Source organism: Trichechus manatus, unplaced genomic scaffold, assembly GCF_000243295.1.
Source record: "Trichechus manatus latirostris isolate Lorelei unplaced genomic scaffold, TriManLat1.0 scaffold00004, whole genome shotgun sequence".
Taxonomy (NCBI): Eukaryota; Metazoa; Chordata; class Mammalia; order Sirenia; family Trichechidae; genus Trichechus; species Trichechus manatus.
Window position 1 is genome coordinate 6,648,388 of NW_004443940.1, and position 24,536 is coordinate 6,672,923.

The following is a 24,536-nucleotide window of genomic DNA, read 5'->3' on the forward strand; positions in this document are numbered from 1 at the left end:
ACAATAAAGTTAAAGAAAATTTTTTTTAATTTTTGTTTTAAATAACCACAATTACTTCAAATGGAATAAGTGCTCTTATTGGACACTGCGTGACTTCTCAAACCTTGGAATCAGATTGGACACTGCCCGCCTCATTTCCTGTTATGCATTGATTTTCATACTGTACTTGGCTTTTTATCATGTTGTTTTTGTTAGGTGTCATCAAATTGGTTCCAGCTCACAGCAACCCTGTGTACAACAGAACGAAACAGAACGAAACACTGCCTGGTCCTGCACCGTCCTCACAATTGTTGTTATGCTTGAGTCCATTGTTGGAGCCACTGTGTCCATCTCATTGAGGGTCTTCCTCTTTTTTGCTGACCCTCTACTTTAGCATCTGCCAAAATCCTAGCTTCACAAATATGACTTTATCAAAAGAAAGGTAGTACAATCTAATGTTGTAACTTTGAACTAATTAGAACTAGTAGTCCAACAAATGTTGAGTATTGTTGTTTCCCTAAAAAATTTAAAATATCCCACAGCACACTTTGAGTTCACGGGGATGCCTTGGTAGACAGTTTAGAAACCATAGTGTGTGTTCATTTTAATTCAGATTTCTTTACTTGACATATTCCTGGTTTTACATAGTTATAGTAACAACTAATTTCTAATACTTCATAATATTCATTGGAATCAGTGAATCATCATTTTCTTAACCATCCGTCCTCTTAGTGACCATTTTGGATTATTTCTAATCTGATTTTTCTTCCTTGTTAATAAAATCATTTAACATTTTATTATCTTTTCTCCCTCCTTGCCTCCTTTTCTTTCTTTTGTTCAGATGTGTTTTTGAGCTATTACTTTAGGATAACTGCCAAGCATGGTACTACTAATTAAAGACAATGAACATATTTTACAACAGTTAATACATGTTTCTCTAATGCTTCCTAAAGAAACTTAGATCAGTCTATAATGCCATTGATATTATTGGAATGTTTCACCACAATCTTGCCTTTAGGTGCAAGTTTAATTGGTGAAACTGTAATCGCAAGCTTATTTGATATGAATTTTTCATTACTAGTATGAGTGCATTCATGGATTCATTTATTGAAGATCCTGGTATATGCTACCGTATTAGTTTCCTGTGGCTACTGTAACAAACTTGGTGACTTAAAACAACAGAAATTTATTCTCTCGTAGTTCTGGAAGCCAGAAGTCCAAAACGAAGGTCTCAACAGGATCATAGTCCTTTTGAAGGCTCTTAAGGAGAATCTGTTCCTTGCCTCTTTTAGTGCTGGTGGCTATTGGCATTCCTTGGCTTGTGGCCACATCTGTCTCTCCTCTGTCTTCTCATTGTCTCCTCCTCTTCTGTCCCAAAGCTCTCTCTACCTCCCTCTTTTAAGAATACATATAATTGCATTTAGTACAACCTGGATGATCCAGGATAAGCTTCTCCTCCCAAGATTCTTAACTTAATCGCATCTTTTGCCATATAAGGTAATATTCACAGGTTCTGGGGATTAGGATGTAGACATATCTTTATGAAGGCCACCATTCGGCCCACTACAGCCACTTATGGTGATAGGCATTGAAATATACAGTCTTTGCCGGGGGAGAGGCAGCTAAACAAAATAAGTATAGCGTAATGTTAACAGGTTCTCTGACAGTTCCTGAGATGGCATAAAGGAGCAAATGAGTGGTCTGTTTTATAGGAGAGGGTGCGTGGAGAGACTTGGAAAATCTTCTGCCAAAGTGGTGATATTTGAATGGGTCTTTGAAAAATGTTTATGATGTGAGGAGTTTGAGATGAAAGTATCAGGACTAAAAGCATAAAGGTTTGAAATAGTCTGATTAGTTTGGGGATTTTCAGATACGATTGGAGCTGGATGGGAGACTTAGCAAGTTGAGGTGAGAAATGATGATACTTTATATATTTAAAAATATAAAAAGAATAGTTAAACCAATGAGTTGGCTGAATATCTGATGCACTTCTTTACATGTCTTTGTCTAAACAGAGGTTCTCCAGGACCTTTTGAACATTCTAAACATGATGGTGGTGGGCTGTCATTAGGGAGAGAACAGTAATGTGAAATATACCATGTTACAAGAAGTGTTAGTTAGGAATGTGTTCCTCTGCAAGTAACAGAAAACTCAAATAACAGTGGCTTAAACGAAAGTAAAAGCTTTATCTAGAAACCCTCCAGTAGACTTCCATTTACTTTTCATTGACCAGAATGAATTTATGACTACATGTATCATGGAAAACTAGTATTTAGCTTTTGGAAAATAGGTGTTTGTTTAGCCAGACAGCTGTGTCTACCACCCAAGGTAATATTCGCCAAGGACTGTTGATTCTTCAAAAACTACATGACTTTTTAAGATTACATTACACTGTAAACCAAACTAGGTTTAAAAACTTTGAGAACCAAGCATTTGTGAAAATATAAGATTTTGTAATTTGCCTCTTATATGTGTATTATGGTAGAATTTTGCAAGACCAGCGACTTATTCATTGAAATACCTTTTTTTAACAACATAAACAGCGACTGTACACGTGGACCTCACCAGATTGAAAACACAGAAATCAAATCGACTACATCTGTGGAAAGAAATGATGGAAGAGCTCAATATTATCAGAACAAGGCCAGGGGCCAACTGCGGAATAAACTATCAATTGATTATATGCAAGTTCAAGTTGAAGCTGAAGAAGATTAGAGCAAGTCCAGGAGAACCAAAATACAAACTTGAGTATATCCCACCTGAATTTAGAGACCATCTCAAGAATAGATTTGATGCATTGAACACTAATGACAAAAGACCAAATCAGTTATGGGATGACATCTAGCATAGCTAGAGTGAATGGAAGAAATGATAAAGTAAAAGAGCTGAACAGAAGATTTCAAAGGGCGTCTCGAGAAGACAAAGTAAAGTATTATAATGTGCAGAGAGCTGGAGTTACAAAACCAAAAGAGATGAACACGCTCGTCATTTCTCAAGCTGAAAGAATTGAATAAAAATTTAAGCCTCAAGTTGCAATTTTGAAGGGTTCTATGGGCAAAATATTGAACAATGCAGGAAGCATCAAAAGAAGATGGAAGAAATACACAGAGTCACTGCAACAAAAAGAATTGGTTGACGTTCACCCATTTCAGGAGGTGATCAAGAACTGATGGTATTGAGAGAAGAAGTCCAAGCTGCACTGAAGGCGTTGGTGAAAAACAAGGCTTCAGGAATTGAAGGAAAACCAACTGAGATGTTTCAACAAATGGATGCAGAGCTGGAGGTGCTCACTTGTCTATGCCAAGAAATTTGCAAGTCAGTTACCTGGACAACTGACTGGAAGAGATCCATATTTGCCCACTCCAAAGAAAAGTTATCCAACAAAATGCAGAAATTATCAAAACAGTTGTAGCAGTACATCGACAGGGAACTTCCAGAAATTCAAGCCTGATTCAGAAGAGGACCTGGAATGAGGGATGTCATTGCTGATGTGAGAATACCAGAAAGATGTTTACATGTGTTTTATTGACCATGCAAAGGCATTTGACTGTGTAGATTATAACAAATTATGGATAACATCGTGAAAAATGGGAGTTCCAGAACACTTCATTGTGCTCGCGTGGTATCTGTACATAGACCAAGAGGCAGTCGTTCGAACAGAACAAGGGCATACTGTGTGGTTTAAAATCAGGAAAGGCATGCATCAGTGTTGTATCCTTTCACCATACTTATTCATCCTGTATGCTGAGCAAATAATCCAAGAAGCCGAACTATATGAAGAGGAACACGGCATCAGTGTTGGTGGAAGTCTTGTTAACAACCTGTGATATGCAGATGACACAACCTTGCTTGCTGAAGGCGAGGAGGACTTGAAGCACTTACTGATGAAGATCAAAGACCACAGCCTTCAACATAAAGAAAACAAAAATCCCCACAACTGGACAAATAAGCAACATCGTGATAAACAGAGACAGTATTGAAGTTGTCAAGGATTTCATTTTACGTGGATCCATAATCAGTGCCCATGAAGCAGCAGTCAAGAAATCAAACGATACATTGCACTGGGCAAATCTGCTGCAAAAGCCCTTTCTATAAGGTGTTGAAAGGTAAAGATGTCACTTTGAGGACCAAGGTGCGCCTGACCCAAGCCGTGATGTTTTCAGTCACCTCATATGCATGCGAAAGCTGGACATGAGTAAGGAAGGCCAAAGAAGAATTGAAGCCTTTGAGTTATGGTGTTGATGAAGAATATTGAATATACAATGGACCACCAGAAGAATGAAGAAGTCTGTCTTGGAAGAAGTACAGCCAGAATGCTCCTTAGAAGCCAGGATGGTGAGACTTTGCCTCACATCCTTGGGACATGTTATCAGGAGTGACTGCAGCCATAGGCTCAAACATAGCAACAACTGTGAGGATGGTGCAGGATTGCAGTGTTTCGTTCTTTTGTATAGGGTTGCTATGAGTCAGAACTGACTCGACAGCACCTAACAACAACAGTGAATTTAAAGTTCTAAATTTTAAAACGGTGAAGTTTTTAAAAAACATTTTTTAAAACATTTTGTTTTTATGAAGAGTTGCATAAGCCCCCCTCAAAAATACCCATTGCTGTCAAGTTGATTCCGATTCATAGCGACCCTATAGGACAGAGTAGAACTGCCTCATGGGGTTTCCAAGGAGCACCTGGTAGATTCAAACTGCTCAGCTTTTGGTTAGCAGCCGAACTCATAACCACTATGCCAGGAGGGTTTCCGAAGAGTTGCATTGGCGTGAAATTTTCAAGCTGGCAGGGACCTTGGAGTACGTAGTCAGTTTCATGCTATTAACATTTGTAAGGTAAATTAAATGTTTTAAAAATACATAAATTTTCGTATTATTTCTAGGGAAGAGACATCGACCTTTCTCACAGCAGTGAATCTCAAAAAGTGAAGAAGTTTGATACTTCCATTTCATTTCAACCAGTAAATTTAGAAGTTATAAAGAGGCAATTAAATACTAGGTAAGTAACATTCATTTTGAAATTAAATTTGTCCTAGACATTTAATAGTAAAACAAATTAGCAATGTATTCTTTTTTAATTCTTAAATATAAATAATAAATGGGTTCATAGGAAAAAAATAGCTTCTCCTGTGTTAGCACACTAATATTAATTTCATTTTGTATATGTATTTTTAGTCTTTATAATAGATACGTATTACCTAGTTAAAATCAGTAATCATAACATTCTGCTTCTTTTAACATGGTCATAGTCCTTTTTATGCATTGTTAAATACCCTTTAATTTTTTAAAAATACCATGTTTGTCCATATAGTTGATATATCATAATTTACTTGAGTACTTATCTGTTAGATATTTTGATTTTGAAGTTTTCTCAATTATACATAATGCTACAGATAGTGAACATTTTGTTCCTGTAGGTGTTTTAGTCTCTTAAATAATTTCTTAAATCCCCCCAGGAGGTTGACCTTGGCAGTGGTTATGCATATTTTTATGACTCTTGATACAGATTGCCTTTCTGAAACACAGCTGTCTTTTCTTACTTTGTTATTGTTGAGTGCCGTCGAGCCTATTTGGACTCATAGTGACCCCATGTGATGGAGTAGTACTGCCCCATATGGTTTCCTAGGCTGTAATCTTTACGGAAGCAGATTACCAGTTCTTTTTCCTGCTGAGCCTCAGGGTTAGTTTGAACCGCCAACCTTTTGGTTAGCAGCAGCCAAGTGCTTAACCAGGGCTCCTTTGGCATTGTTGTCTTTTATTCTACTATTATTAATACTTATCTCTTAAATAGATAGTATTAAACTTAGTATAAATGGCATTTTTGCTAAAAACAAAGCAAGCCTATCATAGATTATTTTAAATATTTACATTTTCTATTGTACTGCTCAGGATCTAGCGTGTATCTTTAGGTATATGAAAGAACATGTATAATGGTAGAAGTCTAATTAGTCCTATAACAGTTTGATACAGGGAGAGAGTTTGAGTCTCCTGCCAAAGCAAGTATTCATAAAGAACATTTCATTGCATGTCAATATATATTTTTTCTAATACCTGAAAATAAGTTCAAAATTCTTTTCCACAGTATCTTTTCTATAAATCAGCTTTAAAGTAGCTTCATTCCTTAATTATTTTGCAACTAAAATATATTTGCTGTTGTTCATTTAAATAAGATTTGATGCTGAAAGGGATGTTTTCTAACATTTTGTAGTGACATAAATATTTGAAAATCTTTAGGTGTACCAAACTATAAGATATTGTTATCTCTGTATTCTAGGGTGTTGGCAAACTACCAGCCCACCTTGTTTTATCTTAACAGATTCATATAGTCAAATATTAGTGGAAAATGCATTTCAGATGTTTTCAAAGAAACTGTTTCTTATTCCTCCATTGCCACATATACGTAAGGGGTAACTGAATTTTAAAAAGATAAATTGTAGTTGACTGTTTTTCATGTAATAACAGTTGGTACATGTAATACTCACAAGAGCTGGAAAAAAAGAGAGCTGTCTTAACATCAGTAGAGGGACATATAGGGCCTATAGTAGCAACAGAAGAAATAGAATGCTCCTTAAGGAGTATTAGATTTAACAACAAATAAAACAAAAACCATAAATTGTGAAACAGATACATTGTACTAAACCATAACATACTCATGGTTCTAATACCAGCTCATTCAGATCCCGTTATTCCAAAACAGACCACAGACCAAGTCTTGTTTCAGATACAAGGACATTGATTGTTCTAGCAACTCACGTAGTTTACAAATTGTGATCAGTCCCAGCCTACACAACAGTTAGTAGCTTCTACTCTAAAACTACCCTGACTAACTCCAGCCCCTAAATACTTACAAGTGCCCTTTACTACCTTTCTCCTTTTGAGACCCCTTTCCGTGTGATGCTCTCCTTTGCTCAGCAAGTCTCATAAACCCACGTTTATATAATCAGCAGTTTTCTTGGTGGTCTTCTTACAGGAGCTTTGAAAAAAATTCCATTAGATTGCTGCTTATTATAGTAGCAATTAAAATTAGAAGAATAAAGCAGAGTTTATTTTTATTTTGTTTGTTTAGATTAACGTTGTTACAAGATACTCACCGTTCACACCTGAGGGAATATGAAAAATACATACAAGATGTCAAGAGCTCAAAGAGTACGATCCAGAACCTAGAGAATTCATCAAATCAAGCTCTAAATTATAGATTCTATAAAAGCATGAAAATTTATGTGGAAAATTTAATTGACTGTCTTAATGAAAAGGTACATGACTATAAATATTTATATTATTTTCTATTTCTAGACAATCCCCTTTACCATGTGGTTTAAAAAATGTCTAAACTGCAAAACTAAATACTTTCTTCTATTTTTTCCCCCTACACATTTTTGACATATTATGATATTAAGTATTCCCCTAATGATGGACATTTGGGTTTTTTGCAGTTATGTTGCTATTATAAGTAACACTGTATACAATTTTGTATGTAATTTTTGTATATAAAATTTCACGTTTATAAGAAAAATCCCTAGAAAGTGAATTATTAAGTACTGTTGGAATATTTTTAAGGCTTATAAAACATATTGGCAAATTGTCCTCCAGAAAGATTGTGTCAGTTTTATTTTATTAATTTACTAAATTTTTTAAAAAGAGGTTTTGTTTGTATAGATTGTTTTGATGTCAGACAAACCCTTTGTTTTATTAGCTGTCTGCAGTTTCTCTTGTGACTTATTTGTTCATCACTTTTGCATTGTTATCTTTTTGATTCTTGTTAAGGATTTTTTCTTTTTTTTTTTTTTTTTAACTTATTCGATGAACCTTTTTTTATAGCTTAAAGATTTTTAATACTTTATCTAATTTGATATAGGTAAACTTTCAGTTTGTTTGGTCTTTTGATTTTGTTCGTGATGGTTTTTTGACATTAGACATTTTGAAATTTTTATGTTACCAGATTTATCCATCTTTCCCTTTATAGTTTCTGTTTTTGTTTTACACAAAACAAAAATGAAGTCCTTCCATTGGGGTCTTCATTTGTCTTTTTTTCCTTTTTTTATAAGTAGACTAACCATTTTTAAAGTGTTATACTCTCCATATTTTTATTCAGATTTAAATGTTGCCAAACAATCGGATGCTTTCTCCTCTATTGTTGGTTTAAATTGGCTACCTTCTAATATCACTTGGTAGGTAGTTCTGAAGTATTTATTACAATGTAATTTCCTTTTTTAATTCATCCTTGAGGTGAATTACACTGTTAAAATCTTGTCAGCCTGCACATTAATGTAATCCTTAGCCTCAGCTGTAGAACATCATGGGCGTGGGAGGAATTGTTACCCAAAAAGTGTAGAAATACCAGGTCCCTCTTTCTGCCCCCACCACGTGCTTACCTGTCTCTGATTAGATCTCTCTATTCTCTAATGGTTCTAACTTCCCCAGTTTCCTCAAGTGCCCCCTCCAGTCAGTCCTCTCAGCTTATGAGTGATAGCTGCACCCATCGTTTCCTCCTACAGTCCTATCTCAGAGGAAGATGAATCATTCCTCTTATGTAAGGCTACTCCCTCCCTGACCCTGGCTCTGTCTCATCGGGTTTCAGTATTTATGACATGTATAGCTGTTCCAGTACTGTAAGTTGATTTCCTGTTTCTTAATATTGAAAGTATTGGCAGCTAGGTTTGTTGCTCACTATGTTTTATAATTGAGATGTGATAGTATTGAAGATGTTTCTTTATATGAGAGTTAAACACACACATACACACATATATATAAAAATCAAACCCATTGCCATCAAGTCAATTCCAACTCATAGCGACCCTATAGGACAGAGTAGAACTGCCCCATAGAGGTTCCAGGGAGCTGCTGGTGGATTTGAACTGCGAACCTTTTGGTTTGTAGCCATAGCTGTTAACCACTGCACCACCAGGGCCCCATGTATATATACGTGTGTGTGTATATATGTGTGTGTGTGTACACACACACACACATATATACGTGTGTGTGTATATATGTGTGTGTGTACACACACACACACACACACACACACATATATAAAACCAAAAAACGAAACCCACTGCTGTTGAGTCAATTCCAACTCATACTGACCCTACAGGACATAGTAGAACTGCCCCATAGGGTTTCCAAGGCCCTAAATCTTTACGAAGCAGACTGCCACATCTTTCTCCTGCAGAGCATCTGGTGGGTTCAAACTACCAAACTTCTGGTTAGCAGCCTAGGACTTTAACCACTGTGCCACCAGAGCTCCCCGTATATATAAAACCAAAAAAAAAAACCCGTTGCCGTCAAGTCAGTTCTAACTCATACTGACCCTACAGGACAGAGTAGAACTGCCCCATAGGGTTTCCAGGGAGTGGCTGGTAGATTTGAACTGCTGACCTCTCGGTTTGCAGCCCAGCTCTTAACCACTGCGCCACCAAGGCTGCCCCTATACATATATATTTTTTTTTCCTGAATATTACTTTTTTTATGTTGTTGTTAGGTACCGTCGAGTCGGTTACGACTCATAGCAACCCTGTGTACAACAGAAACACTACCCAGTTCTGCGCCATCCTTTTTCATGCTCGTATGTAATTCATTTTTCATGACCTGAAAAATATTACTTATGTATGTATTTCAGATTATCAGCATTCAAGAAATAGAATCATCCATGCATGCACTCCGTTTAAAACGAGCCATGACCTTTATGAAACGCAGGCAAGATGAATTAAAACATGAATCAACGTATTTACAGCAGTTATCACGTTAGTATTTTTCATGTTCAATATGATTTAGTATTCTTTAAGTTAAATTATCATCTGGAGATTAAAAAATTTTTACTCCTGCTATAAAAAATGCTTTTTGCATATTTTTCCCCTAACCTTTCACCCACCCCCTTCCAAAAACCCAAAACATTTAGAGCTGAGGGTTCGAAGTATCCTAAATTAATTCTAAGACTGAAAATGAAAAATTGTAACTTCTAATTATTTAGTATTTGAGACAAAATATTTGTATGGTTAATGATTATTTTGAGATAGTTCACATAAATCTATAGACTGCTGTGTCAGAGACCTAACTTTATAAAGTTTCCAGACACTTCCACAGAGCGGATAGGTTTCAGTATAGATACATCTGTAAGGTCTCGTGTAAGACTTGGATGCTTCCTTGTGGTTCTCACACTGGTTTTGTGTTTTTCAGAGATGTCTTCTTTTGGGTAAAGTATTGCCAAGGGATAGTGAAAGAGATGAGACCATAACCAAATAACCAATACAGGCAGAGTGACTTTCAACCATTCGGCATTTTGTTGGTCATAAATTATGTGTATATGTTAAAATAGGAAGGAGCCCTGGTGGCACAGTGATTAAGCTCTCAGCTGTTAACCAAAATGTCAGTGGTTCAAACCCACCAGCCAGTCCATGTGAGAAAGATGTACCAGTCTGCTTCCATAAAGATTTCAGCCGAGGAAACCCTATGGGGCAGTTCTACTCTGCCCTATAGGGTTGCTATGAGTCAGACTCGAGTCGACAGCAGTGGGTTTGATTTTTGTTGTTGTTAAAATAGGAAGTAATATGAATAACATATTGGTCATACAAATTTTCAGCATCTGGCTACAGGGACAGAAAAAAATTGGTGAAAACTACTGAAAAAAATTTTGTAGGAAGGAAACTTCACGGTAGAGTTTTGTTATTTTCAGGTGCTGAACTATATTCAGCAGCCACAGTACATTTTCTTAGGCAAGCCGGACTTGAAACCTGTTAACGTTGTAACAGGGAGTTAACATTGCATAATGACATATGCAGTTTAACATATTATTTGTGAATATGTTTATATGTGCATATGAAAACCCTTGTGTTGTAGTGGTTAAGAGCTATGGTTGCTAACCGAAAGGTCGGCAGTTCGAATCCACCAAGGTGCTCCTTGGAAACAGTATGGGGCAGTTCTGCTCTGTCCTATAGGGTCACTATGAGTCAGAATCGACTCCACGGCAGCGGGTATATACATACATGATATTACTTTTGTTTTTATAGTATTTCACTTTACTTTTTTAGAGAACTTGGAGTATGAAATCAGTTTTATTCATTAACAGGCAAGGCTGAGACATCAACAAATGGAAGCTTGGCTATAGATGAAAAAACACAATGGATTTTAGAAGAGATGGAATCTCGAAGGTAGCTATATAAAGAGCTGTGACATCATTGAGCAAGTGTTCTTCACTACTGAAGTGTAACTAGCCATGTGGTATAATTAACCTGTCATATTAATTTATGAGAATAATATAAAACCAAAATGTAGTTAAATAGTCCTCAACCCTAGAAGCTTAAAGACGTACTCGTGTATTTGGATCATTTGAAAGGAATGGATAAAATGAGATGTATCAGGCTGAGAATTGCTCATAACTAGAAGCCAGTCCTAGGAAGCCATCTTTAAATTCTGATTAACCCATGGGAATATCCTAAATGGGAATGTCTTAGGAGAAGGGAAAAGAAGGAGAACTACCAATTCAGACTAATGCTGCTAAGATTTCAAAAATATTAATGTGAACCTCTGTGCTAATATGATGGTTGTACTTCTGGGCATTTTGACTTTAGTTTTACTTTTTGTTGTTTTTCAACAAGAGCTATTTGCTTTTAATTCATTTTTGGTTTATTGTAAATTGTAGGGCACGAAGAAGACAGGCAAGGGTGCTTTCTGCGAACTGTAGTCATGAGGAAGGAACATCTAGTGATGATGAACTGCCTTCAGCAGAAATGACTGACTTCCAAAAAAGCCAAGGTCAGTTACCAAGTTTCTAATGTGTCTTGATTCAAAGTATTTAAATCGTGGGAAATGCTTTGTTGTATTTCTGTTTTTATCCTCAAACACGTAAAGTATATAAAACAGTTCGGAAAATTCAGGAAAAAGGAAACATCTTTTCCTTTAAGACTCATTTGCTGCCTCTGGAAAAAATAGGATAAAACAGGGAAGGAGTGTTGTATTTCTGCATCTTTATGGGTTTTTCCTTCAGCCTTTCTGATTTTATTTAAGCACCACACACTCTCTATATAATTATTTTTAATTTAAAACAACTGAATTTACTGGAACCATTTTTATCATTATCTGACAGTAAGATGTGTATAAAGAGTGTGGGTTTCATAGTCAAATAGACTTAGATTTGAATAGCAGCTCTGTTCTGTGTGATCTCAGGCAAATTCCTTGATCTCTCTAAATCTGGCCTTCTTGTTATTTGCTGGGTTTTGTTTTGTTTTGTTTCTCTTTTTGCCTGTAAATAGGATAGCAACACCTATCTTATAGGGCAGATAGTTGTGATGATGAAATGAGATAATGTATTTGTAATGCTTTGACATATAGCAGGGGCTCAGTAAGTGGTATTTGTTATTAGTGTTGACATTACTATTACCAAAGTGGTTGTTTAATAAAAACAGATTTGTATGTTACTAGCAAAGGAAGTTTTCAGTTGAATTGATTGTGTAAAGTCATATGTGACTGTTCATAAGGAAGCAAACTGAAAATTCACACTTAAAATGTATAATGTAAAGAAACATTTTTTGTTTACAGATGACATTTTACAGGATTGTAAGAAGATTTTTGAAGACGTGCATGATGATTTTTGTAACATTCAGAATATTTTGTTGAAATTTCAGCAATGGCGAGAAAAGTTTCCTGATTCTTATTATGAAGCTTTCATTAGTTTATGCATACCGAAGCTTTTAAATCCCCTAATACGAATTCAGTTGATTGATTGGAATCCTCTTAAGGTAATTATGCTTAACATATGAAAAAATAATACTGATCACATTAGTCACTTCAATTCTCTTGCGATCAGTTAGCTATGAAATACCTACCCCACAGAATGGGAGCTGATGATTAGTGCTTTGGAGCAGTAGTCTGGAAATGTGTGCGTTAGGCTACATTCTTCTTTGCTTGGTCCTCAAGTGATTTTTAAGTCTTAGTGGCACTAAACATTAGTAAAGCAAATAACTTTTTTTTAAGCTTCTTCTGTGTTAAGTTTGGGATCCCCCAAGAAAACTATAAGATAGTATTGTACCTTAAAAATTTTACAGTCTCTGTGGGTAAATTAGACCTAGGAACCTTGTTCCGAAAGTTTTGAAGTTGGAAATGACATATTGGAAAGAGTTGACTAGGAAAGCTGTACTGAGGAGGAGGAATTTGAAGGAGGCTTTAAAGAGTGCGCAGGATTAAAAACAGGAAGAGAGAAAGGGAAGTCTTGTCGTGGTAAAGTAGTAGTGACGTGATAATAGCAATGTTTAGGAAGCCCTAGCAATAACCTAACTTCAAGGGAAGGGAAATCAGAGGTGGAGATAAACTCTGAAAGGCTGTTGCTGTAGTCCAAATTGAAGGTGATTAATTCCTCACATAGCTTGATAGTGACAAAGGTAAGAGAGAGAAGGGTTGATTATAGGAGATGTTAGGACATAAGAATCAGTAAAACGTGGACAATAACCCTAACCCTCCAAATCCAAAGATGACCCCAGGGTTTGGGTTCTGGTTTATTAGAAGAATGGTGATTAATAGAAATGAGGTCTTTCCAGAAAGAGAAAAGGTTTTAATGGAAGTTTCACTTCATAGATAATTAAATGACAGTGGGACATTTACATAGATATGCCTAGTAAGCAAACAGAAATGAGAAATTGAAGTTCTAGGAAGGGATGAGAGCTGAAGATAAAGATTTAGTGATGTGAAGGATGAAGCTAGGTCCTTTTATCTTTCTCTGCCTTAGTCATGCAGGCCTGTTGGCGCTTTGTTAGGCCGAGGGCCGTATGGTCCTCACAGTACAGGAGCAACGCGCATCCCTAAGACTGTGCTAGGTAGTTCATCAGGCTGCAGCCTAGGTGTTAATCATTCAAGCTGAATTGGGCACTCTGTTATGCCTAGCAGAGATCTTCATCCATTCAACAAATAATAATTGGGCAGCTGCTGTTTGCCTGGTAAGCTAAACCACATGCAAATTACATTTGTGCTTATGAAAAATTGAGGAGCCAGAAGTGAATTTTGCTCGAGGCAGATGATTTTTTGTGAACAATTTCCATGGATATTTCAAGTGCCATTCTAAGAAATGTGTATTTTGCTCCTAACAGAGTACTTGCCATGTGGCAGGCTCTGAAGGTCCTGGCACATAGTGGGCACCTGCTGAGCATTTGTTGTATGAAGAAATGCATGCAGTGCAGCTTCTTATATTGTTTAGACATCCTGTCTTAGTCATGCCTTCCTGGCCTAGTGCCACATGCATGGTGTTGAGATATGGAATTATTCTTGGGCCTTAGAAAAGCTCTGGTGATTATTGAAAAGGTTAACTATTTTAAAATAAACTAATACTTAAGAATTCATTTATAACCTGTATAATTTTATTTGTAAGCTGGATTCCATAGGTTTGAAACAAATGCCATGGTTCACATCTATAGAAGAATTTGTGGATAGCAGTGTGGAAGATTCAAAGAAGGAAGATTGTTCTGATAAAAAAATCTTGGCTGCTGTCATCAACAAAACAATTATTCCTCGACTTACAGGTATTTCTTTGTAACCTTGATAAATTTAAATTGATCTTAGAGTATAAGATCACTAGCTTCTGTTGCCATCCCATATTTTTTTTTTCAGAAGTTTTTGAACACATGGGAATGTTATATGCAGTAGAAATCAATAGAGATCATAATTTTGGCTGGTTAATAAACACTTGTTTGTGTGAGTGGCTACCAACTGCTGATATTCTGAACCTTTAGCATTCGTGACATTAGCATTGCTTTGTGGCACCTAAGTCATTTGTTAGTGGCACACACGTATCCATACTGCACGTTTCCTTTTTTCCTTAACTTCCCTCCTCCCCTTATGTTTCTGCTCTTTATTTCTTTTCCCTTTCTTTAAAAAAAAAATCATGACATTTGTCTCACATCTGCCCCTGGCAGTCAGAAGCACTTAGCATTGAAGTCTGAAGACACTTGTTTTACCTGACATTGTATTTGATGAGTATCTGTTTCACCATGTCACCAAAAATGGATTTCTGACAGCAAAACCCAAAGAAGTCTATTTTAAAAGCTGAGTCACCCAGCTTTATATTGCACCTCAGCCAACTTGATTAAACTTTAAAGCTTTTCCTGATGTAACTTGCAGTGCAGTTTTGGGACATGGGGTGTACTAGAAAGTTGTCACTTTTAACTAGCACTTTTAATTAATAATAGTATAGAATATATTTGCCTCATTTAAATACTATTCTGAAAAATCCAAATACTTATAATTGAACAGTCCCACAAATAAGTAGCATTATGAGAACTTAATACTGGCTATACATTTGTTTATTGTACCTTTATATTGAAAGAAATATTTTGAATCCACAGAAACTGTATTATAGCAAGTTATTTTAATGCCTTGGTTATGTGTCCTCTGTCGCTGTGGGTGTTATCACAGAACTGAGTTTTTCTGATAAGTTAAATAAAACCATTTCAGAACCAGCCTCATTAGTATTCAAATCTTCCTTAAATTTATAATATGTTTCTTAGTTTTCCTATAGCTAACTTCATATAACTTTATCTTTCTTTTTACTTTTGGTGACTAAAAATTATTCCTGAGAAGCCCCAGTCTTACTGCACTGTAACAGAGCCCTTAACTGATGTGATGATAGGCAGTGCCTCTGAGGCTGCAGGGCTGTTCTGTTGCTGATGTGTTTTTAAAGTAATTTGGCTTCTGTCTCCATACACCACTGAAATTGGCCTAACCAAGGTCACCAGCAGCTACCTGATAAGACCTCACCCGACATTTTTTAGCCCCTTTGTCCCTCTTGAGCAGAGAAGTGACATGATCTACCTTAACATTTTAACAGAATCACTCTGCCTATTGTGTTGAGAATGGACACTAGGGAGACCAGTCAGGAAGCTTTTTGCAGTAATCCAGGCAACAGATGGTAGTGTCTTGGGGTAGTATGTTAAAAGTAGAGGTGGTAAAAAGTAGTTGAATTCTGTATATACTGTGAAGGTAGCACTAACAAGATTTGCTAATGGATTAGTTATGGGTCAAGAGAGAATGAGAGGAATAGAATGACTCCATGATATTTGGCCTGAGCACCTGGAAGGACAGATTTGCCATTTTCTGAAATGGAAAAGTCTTTGAGAAGAGCAGGTTTAGGGCAGGGAGGTGTGTCAGCTCAGTTTGGGACATGTGAAGTTTGAGATGTCTCCCAAATGGAGATGTATGTCAAGTAGGCTGTTAAATACAGGAGTCTGAAAGGGGAAGTCCAGACTACAGATAGAAATTTGATATTCATCAGCATATACATGATATTTAAACCCACAAGACTAACAGTAAATACTAAGGAAGTGAGTGTAGATAGGAGAGAAAGTGTGTGACCTGAGTTGGGATACTCCAGCATTTAAAGGTTTAAGAGCTGACAGGCAGCCAATAAAGGAGACCATAGAGGTAGGCAGGAAGCCAGAGAAGTGTGGTATCCACGAAGGCAGGTGAAGAAAGTGTTCCCAGGAGGAAAGAACTCTGATTAGGTGTTGCAGTTGTTGCTGATAGGTCAAGTCAGATGAAGACTAGAGTTGACCATTGGATTTTGCAATGTGAAGGTCATCTGTGACTTGATAAGAGCAGTTTGCTTAGAACAGTAGGAGATAAGGCCTAATTGAAAGGAATTCAAGGAATAGGAGAGATTGGCGGGTACAAGTTTAGACATGTTTTTGTTTGGTTGGTTTTTTGTGTGAGTGTGTGTTTCGTTTTGTGGGTTTTTTTTTGTTTGTTTTTTTTTTTTGAGGTTTCTCGTGATTAAAGGAAGGAGATAACTCAAGAATGCCTTTGGTTAAAGCAGGGGGAGTAGGGCTAAGAGAGATTTTTTTTTTTTTTCCATATGAGAGAGATAGTAGCTTGTTTATAGGCTGATGGGAAAGATCCAGTAGAAGTGAAGATGATGTTGTCAAAGTGAGAGGGGAGAGTTGCTGGAGTAGGGTCTCCAAGTAAGCCAACGGGGTTGGAATCTCATGCCCAAGTAAATGGTTGGCCTTAGCTAGGAGCATGGGTGCTTCCGCCATGGGAACAGGAGACAAGTTAGGGCATGTGGGCACAGCTGGTAGATGTGTAGATGCTGTGGTTAGAGCTTGTGGAGCTTCTGATTGCTTCTATTTTCTCATCAAAGTAGGAAGTGAAGTGATCAGTGGAGAGTGAGAGTGAGGAAAAAGGAGAATGTGTGAAATAGTCATCTAGAAGAGTCAGTCCACCAACTGAGAGGGAGAGCAAGGAGGAAGGAAAAGGTACGAAATGATCATTTAGGTGAGGGGAAAGTGAATGGGCTAGGGAACCAGTAAGATTGCTGGGCAGCTTTAAGGGCTCACTTGAGTTTCATGGTGACGAATTTAAAGCGTGTTTTCCTCCAGCCACATTTCAGCTGCATGAATGTAGGTACAAACTCAGTGACAAGATGGATTTACCTGAGCTTGTGGCCTACTTAGGCAAGTTCAACAAAGCCCAAGAGAGGCACGGAAATTGCAGGTGTGTGAAAATATGTACTTGTAATGACTGGCCATGGATTTTAAACGAAATAAGGAGAAGACGCTAGAAGTGAGGGCTGTGAAAAGGTGGTTGGATCGATAGATTGCAGGTCCTGGTGAGGCTGAAGTCTTGTTAGAATAGAGGTACTAGAGGGAATGAGCTGGAAAGACAGGAGGTGGTTACCATCGAGTAGGGTGTATGAAATCTTGCCTACAGAGAGGATCAGTTACTGGTAATGACATGGTAGAGAGTGCAACCGTGGGAGTGAGTGGCTGAGGAAGGATGGAGCACAGGGTCATTGGAAAGGGGTGATCAAGGACTTGAGGGGCCAGACTATTGGAACAGTTAACTGCATGGATTTTGACAATAATTATTTTAGGAATTGTGTTGGAGAGAGTGGCAGGGTCCCAGGAGTTGATACTTCTCGGGGAATGAAAGGGAGCATCCTCCGGGGCACGGACTGCTTCAGCAGGATGGGTTAGTATGTCAGAGCCTGCTGATGTGAGATTATAAACTCAGTTGTTTTAGAATGGAAGGAAATGAGCAATAAGGAAGATGCATACCTCACTTCCAGGTATGAAGGATGTAGGACAGAAAATAATGATCTCTGGAGAAGGTGGCAGGGGAAGCATTGCTGTCAGGGAGGGGCAGTTTCAGTTAGGGTAAAAAGGCAAAGGGGGTGTACCAGCAGAAGCTGAGAAGATGGAGGATTTTGCTGATGTTGACTGTTCGTCTCCAGAGGTCTCAGTGGGTCAAGGCAGTTGGGGAGGGTTTCAGGACTGGGAGGTGAGAACAGAAGGTTAGAAAAGATGTTCTGGATAAGAGTCCAGGGCATGAGGGCGTGAGTGTCTTGGGCTTCTTGTGCTAACTGACATGAACATGTTTAAAGAGCATAATGAGATTAATCCCAGGGCAGATAGTGTTTTCAGGGATGGGAGATGCTGTCTTGTCACAAGCACGTGACAAGCAAAACCAATGTAGTAAATAAATTGTGCATCACTGAAATATTTGTTCCAGACTTTGTGGAATTCGTTTGGGATCCCTTGTCAACCTCACAGACAACAAGTTTAATAACACACTGCAGAATGGTTCTTGAAGAGCATTCAACTTGTGAAAATGAAGTAAGTAAAGGCAAACAGGTAGTATTTGCTAGAGTTATGAATGCCTTGATTTAGTTTTAACTTATTATTTTCATTACAAATCTTTCTCAATATAAGATGCAGAAGAAGTACTTACAAGAAAACTGTTTGGAGAAAAATAGGTTTATGTCTGATTGATAGAAACTAGGATTGACCATGTTTTCCTTTTTATTCTAATAAAATCATAAGAGTAAGCCTTGATACTTCTGAACACTGTAACAAGAGAGGTGATCATTATGGATGAAAGGATACAGATACATGTAATAAGACCCAGATTACTACTTGGATTCTGAGTGGCTAATTTCTCTCTGTTGAATGGTCTCAGACATGTCTCACAATGCAGCCAGCTATCATTCATGTTTATAAATATACACTGGCCCTGCAGAGATGGACAGGCATAAATGCATAGTGCAAATTCATCCCTTCAAAAAAAAAATGGAACAAAACTCATTGCCTTTGTTCTTTTGGCAAAATTTCAGTGACATTGTAGTCTTGCTTTAAAATTGATTTCAAAGTAAAGCTAACGTTCATTATATGAACTAGTTGTTTGTATTCTGCTAAAGTTAAGAGCAGTAATCTCTTTAAGAATTCAAAGTTCAGTAAGGTGGACACTCACAGTGATCTGGAACTGAGTTTACTGCACATAAGAAAAAAAGAAGAACTTTATACAGAGGCCTTGCTGAGAGTGCTGAATCTTATTTTCATTGTGGTATTCTGTTTGTCATTGAAAATGTTGTATACTCATGCAGTTAAGTAAGTAAACCTATTATGTTGAGCTTTAAGGAAATTAAGAGAGAAATTGACGATTAGAAAGTACCCAGGGAGAATGACCAAAGTGGTTGAAAATCAAGGAGGCATGTCATATTCACAGTATGAAAACCATCCGACTTTAGCATTTGGAATTGGGGTCATGAAGGAGGAAAGCTGTAGGTACAAGTGGGAGGGAAAGGAGGGGTGCCAGCCTGATTCTGCCTTTAAGAAGCATGTAACTGTAGAGGAAATAAGATATGTACATAAGCTATAATTTAAAATAGAAAATGAGAAGTGTGAGAAGAAGCAGGGAAAACAAGGAACACTTATTTACCTAATTCCTGTTGTGTACTAGACACTGAGGTTTTGTATCTGTGTCGTCTCACTTAATCCCAGCAGTCCTGTCAGAAATGAGTGGTAGCCTTATTTTACAGATGAAGTAAGTGAGTCTTGAAAATTTGTTCACAGTCACACCATGACTTAGAACTAGGATGTGAACCTTGATTAGTCTGACTCTAAATCCTGAGTTCACCTCTGACCACATTATCTTCATGTGAGCAGCACAGATAAAGTGCTATAAAACTTCAGAAAAGAGGCAGGAGAGACAAGTTACTTTTAGCAGTGGAAATTAGGAAAGAATTTATGTTAGAGGTGGCATTGGAGCTAGGATTTGAACATCTGGCCATTGATGGAGAAAGAGCATTTTCCACGTATCACCAGCAGGGTCAAGACACATGTAAGATACATGAAAACCGCTGAAGGAATTTACAGATATTTAACCTAAAGAAAAGAAGATTTGTAGGAAGATAGTGTTTATATCCAAAGAAGGAAAAGATTTATTCTGTGTTAGTTATAGAGCATAGAACCAGCATTAGTAGATAAGAACTATGAGGAAGCACACATATAAGCTTATATTTACTCTCTGTAGAATTATATCTTTATAATCTAAATGTAAATAGTTGTTTACCATTTATAAAATGCTTACGTTTTTTTCATTTGCTTTGATCTTGTGAGATGTGTTAATGTTAATGACATTTCATAGATGAAGAAGCTGGGGCCCGGAAGAGCCAAGTCACTTATAAAAGATGATTTGGATTCTAAGTGCCAGGCCTGACACTTTGTAATCACTAAAGCCTTTCAACAGTATTATAGATTGACTCATGAAGTTTTTATACTGGAATTTTTTATTCTGGAAGCCCTCCCACTATGAATGAAGGGTTCTTTAGCATCAGTAGGAGGCTAGACTATAGCAGGGATTTTCAGCCTTGGCACTATAGACATTTGGACCAGAGAAGTCATTGTTGTGGTGTGGGGCTGGGTAGGGGGATAGTGGTCTGTGCATTTAGAATGGTTAGAAGCATTCTGGCCCCTACCCACTAGATGCCGGTAGCACATCCTTCAGTCTTAACAGCCAGTAATGTCTCCAGACATTGCAAAAAGTCTCCTCGGAGGTCACTATCATCCCCGTTTGAGAATCAGTGGACCACATAATGTTCTAGGTTACTAAGACAGTTTGCCACTGAAATCACTATTTTTTTCAGTGGTGTGTCAGGAATTGAAAAGAATGAGAAAGGTTCCAGAAAGAATGGACTCAGGCAGCATAGTTTTCAAAAGTGAGAAGCAAGTACATTCTGTAAGCTAACACCTGGTTTTGATTCTGGTTAAGGTTCTAAAGATTCTAAAGCACAGAGGCAGATTAGGAATGCTTAAAGAAAGCAAGCAGTGATTACTGCAATCTAATGACAGGGTTCTGAAATACAAATGATACTTAACATTTGTTTAGCAAAGCAAATTCTCAAATATTATCTCACTTTCAGTGATAAATAAGGGATGTATAATTCAAGTACAGTAAATAGTGTATTTAACTGTCTTATGATGTTCTCACGGATCAGATGGGGAAAGATAAACTTAGCAGTTGTACAGGTAGATACATAGAAACTGGTAGATTATACCTAAGAAATACTGACCAATAGAGATGTAGCTACCTGTGGAGAGTCTCTTAGTATTATATATCTTTTCAGCTGTATCCTGTTCAATAATTTTATTGAACTGAATGAGGATGTAAAATACATGCTAATTTAATTTGCCAATGAAAAAAATGCTAGAATTCCTACCATAGACCTATGAATAGTAGGATTAGAATCCAAAAGGATTTCAAAAGAGTGGAGAAAATAGATTGACTTTCATAAGATGAAATTTAAAAGGAGTTAAGGTATATCCTATCTTTGTGTTCAAAAATTCAACTACATGAATAAAAAATGGAGAGACACAGCTTTGAAGCAGCATAGCTGAGACAGAGGGATTATAACCAATGACTCAGCAGTGTCACTTGAGTAACAAAGACTCGCAGGAGTTCATCCTTCCATAGGTGTGTGCTATTTCAAGTGAAAGTGTTGTATGTGCTCTCTACCCACAGATAAGACCTTCCTGGCATTGTTGCATTTAATTCTGGGTATAAAGCATATTAAGTGGAGAGTACCTGCTAAGATGGTGTGGGAAAGAAAAGATACAGGAAAAATGTGATCACAATCTTAAAGTCTGAAGGACTGGCATATGGAAAAGGGATGACGTTTATTCTGTGTCATACTGCAGGATAAACTAGGACCAAGGAGTGGAAGCTATAGGAGAGAAGTTTGTTCCTCATTTTTGAATGAAATTTAATAGTCAGAAACTGCCCAAAGTTATGGGTGCCCTCGGGAGATAGGTAAATATTGTTAGGCATAGGTTGAGTGGCAAGTTAGTGGAGATGTGAACATCAGTGTAACCATCGGGTAGGTATTTAGATAGATTGGTGGTTTTCGAACTTCTGTTTTTATCAACAAAACCTTTTTCAAATAAAATCTTACAGAACCCAGTGCACAGTCACATACACAAAAGCAAAAGCTGTTCCTGCTGTAGCAAATACCTGCCCTCATTCTCCCTTGAGCATCCCAACACCTGTCTCATACATGGACGTACAAAGCAGCCTGAAAACCACTGGCTCAGGCTTATCAGTACCTTTACAAAACCATATTAAAGTATATTTACAGAGAGGATGTGTGTGTATGTGTGTGTGTATGCAAGTCTGAATGTGTAGTTCAGAATGCTTGTTAAAATTATTGTTTGGAGAACTTTATTTTTTTCAACAAATAGAAAATGTATTTTAATAACTTGGAAATAGTTAATTAACTCAGAGTTTTACAATGTGTGAGTTTGGGGCTTGTTGTTTTTAAACAATTTATTTGTAAATAATTTCAAACTTATAGAATAAGAATAGTATACCAATATACCCTTTACCCAGATTCACTTACCATTAATATTGGGCCCATTTGCTTTATCATCTGCTTTCCCATTATATATACAGATGATTTTTTTCCTTCCTGAACAATTTTAGGGTAAGTTGTATATTTATTAAGAATAAGGATATTGTGTTACATAACCATAGTACAGTTGTCAACTTCAGTAAATTTAACAATAGTTAATCTACCATCTGTATTCCACTTGTCAGTTGACCCAGTAATATCCTTTACAGCATTTTTTTTAGGACTATTTTTAAGAAACAAAAATTTAAACAATATGGAAGTATGTGTCAAGGCTGGTATTCAAAACCATTTAAAGGAAAACAAAGCATAGCATTTTTTTTTTTCCTAGCACAAACCCCAAACTCAATAATTTAGATAAGCTCAGATAGTACTTTTGAATGTATTACCGAGAACATTGTTCTTGTTTCTTTGAATAGAATTCAGAATGTTTAAGAAATATAGTAAAATAAAATAGTTTTTTGTTTTTAATGTTAATCGAACATTGCTATATAGTCATTTGGAGAATATATTATAGATAATTAAATGGAAAGAGAAATAGTACTTCAGTTAAATGTGCTTCTTATGAAGAGTATATTTGGTTGAATTCTACATTTATGAGTAATTTGGTTAGGAAAGGATATATGACAACTTAATTTGTGCTACAGACATTGTGATTGACTATTGAAAAATTACTTTTACTCTGTTGTACATGTGCTTTTCATTTTTAAATTTAGATTTTTTTTTAAGAATAAGAAAATATCTCATTACAGAAATATTGGTAATAGATGAAAAAAAATTATCTTTTCATCCTAGTACAAGGACTGATACCATTGTAGGATGTTTTATCCAGTCTTTTTTTCTTTCCAAAGTTATAATTCCAAATAGACATGTAAGTTTGTATCCTGGTTCTTCCACTTAACACTACCTCATTAAACATTTGCATTTGTATGTTACTATAGTCTTCATAAACTTTAACTACCTAGATAATATTGCCATGCAGATGATGGCTATAACATGACATCCTTAAAATTCCGTATTACTGAATTAAATGAATAATTGTTTTTATAAGGATCAGCACAAAGCTGGTTCCCATGAGGCAGAAGTTAAGAATGTCCCAAATGTCCAGCTTCTCCGTACTGCTGTACCACTCCATCATCTCTAACATCAACTACTTCCCCTATCCTCAGTACTCTCCTTCCTGTCTTTGAGTTCAGTAATTCACTGCAATGTCTCACAAAGCTCATGAACCGTACTTACAGTTAAGTGATTTATTAGGGAAGTAACGTGGTACAACTCAGGATCGACATCCACTTGGAAGTAACAGGAACAATTCAGGACAGCTTCTCACCCTTTGCTGCTGGGCCCTGCTGTGGCCTTGCTGCTGCCGTATCCTGCTGGGGTCCTTCTCTGGCAAGTGTTACAACTCTTAGCCCCATGGGTAGGCAGGCCCCACCGCAGCCGTCTCATGCCCGTCTCCTGGTTCCTGCCGTCTCCTGCCTCTATCACCCTTGCTACTGCTGTGCCACTGTCTCTCGCTCGCTCTCTGTCTGCTGGGTCTAGGAGGGTCTCAGAGCAGGGATCCCAAGTCCAAAGGATGCACTCTGTTCCCGTTTCTTCTTCTTGGTGGTAGTCAAGTCCTGCTTTTCTGCCTCTGGGATGGCTCATTTTCAGCCTAGTGGGATGGCAAAACTGACCAATCCCCTCGTTAGAGTTCCATACACCTTATTTGCATGGTCCCACCCCTACAAGGGTGCCATGCACCTTATTTGTATTATTAGCAAGCTGTCCAGTCCCCTTGGTGGACAACAAGCACTGTGTTTGTATAGCCCTCCCCCCCCCCCCAATATTTTGGTGGGAGTTACAAGACCATGGCTAGAAAGACCATATAAAAGTGATACATTGCACCACATGAATATTTTGG

At 37.2% G+C, this 24,536-nt stretch overlaps 1 protein-coding gene across 5 annotated transcripts in view; it reads left to right on the top strand.

Annotated features, from left to right (window-relative positions):
• GCFC2 (GC-rich sequence DNA-binding factor 2) overlaps positions 1 to 24,536 on the top strand; it is a 59,384-nt gene that overhangs the window by 14,048 nt on the left and 20,800 nt on the right. For 2 of the 5 annotated variants that reach the window (XM_023732414.1, XM_023732416.1), the window contains exons 5-12: positions 4,863 to 4,978; positions 7,046 to 7,232; positions 9,596 to 9,719; positions 11,042 to 11,123; positions 11,615 to 11,727; positions 12,511 to 12,710; positions 14,330 to 14,480; positions 18,463 to 18,566. In XM_023732414.1, the coding sequence (XP_023588182.1) occupies positions 4,863 to 4,978; positions 7,046 to 7,232; positions 9,596 to 9,719; positions 11,042 to 11,123; positions 11,615 to 11,727; positions 12,511 to 12,710; positions 14,330 to 14,480; positions 18,463 to 18,566 (1,077 nt within the window). Of the gene's footprint in view, positions 1 to 4,862; positions 4,979 to 7,045; positions 7,233 to 8,071; positions 8,771 to 9,595; positions 9,720 to 11,041; positions 11,124 to 11,614; positions 11,728 to 12,510; positions 12,711 to 14,329; positions 14,481 to 18,462; positions 18,567 to 24,536 lie in introns of those variants that run through there. The other 3 variants (XR_002824316.1, XM_023732425.1, XM_023732428.1) reach the window with 3 other exon arrangements.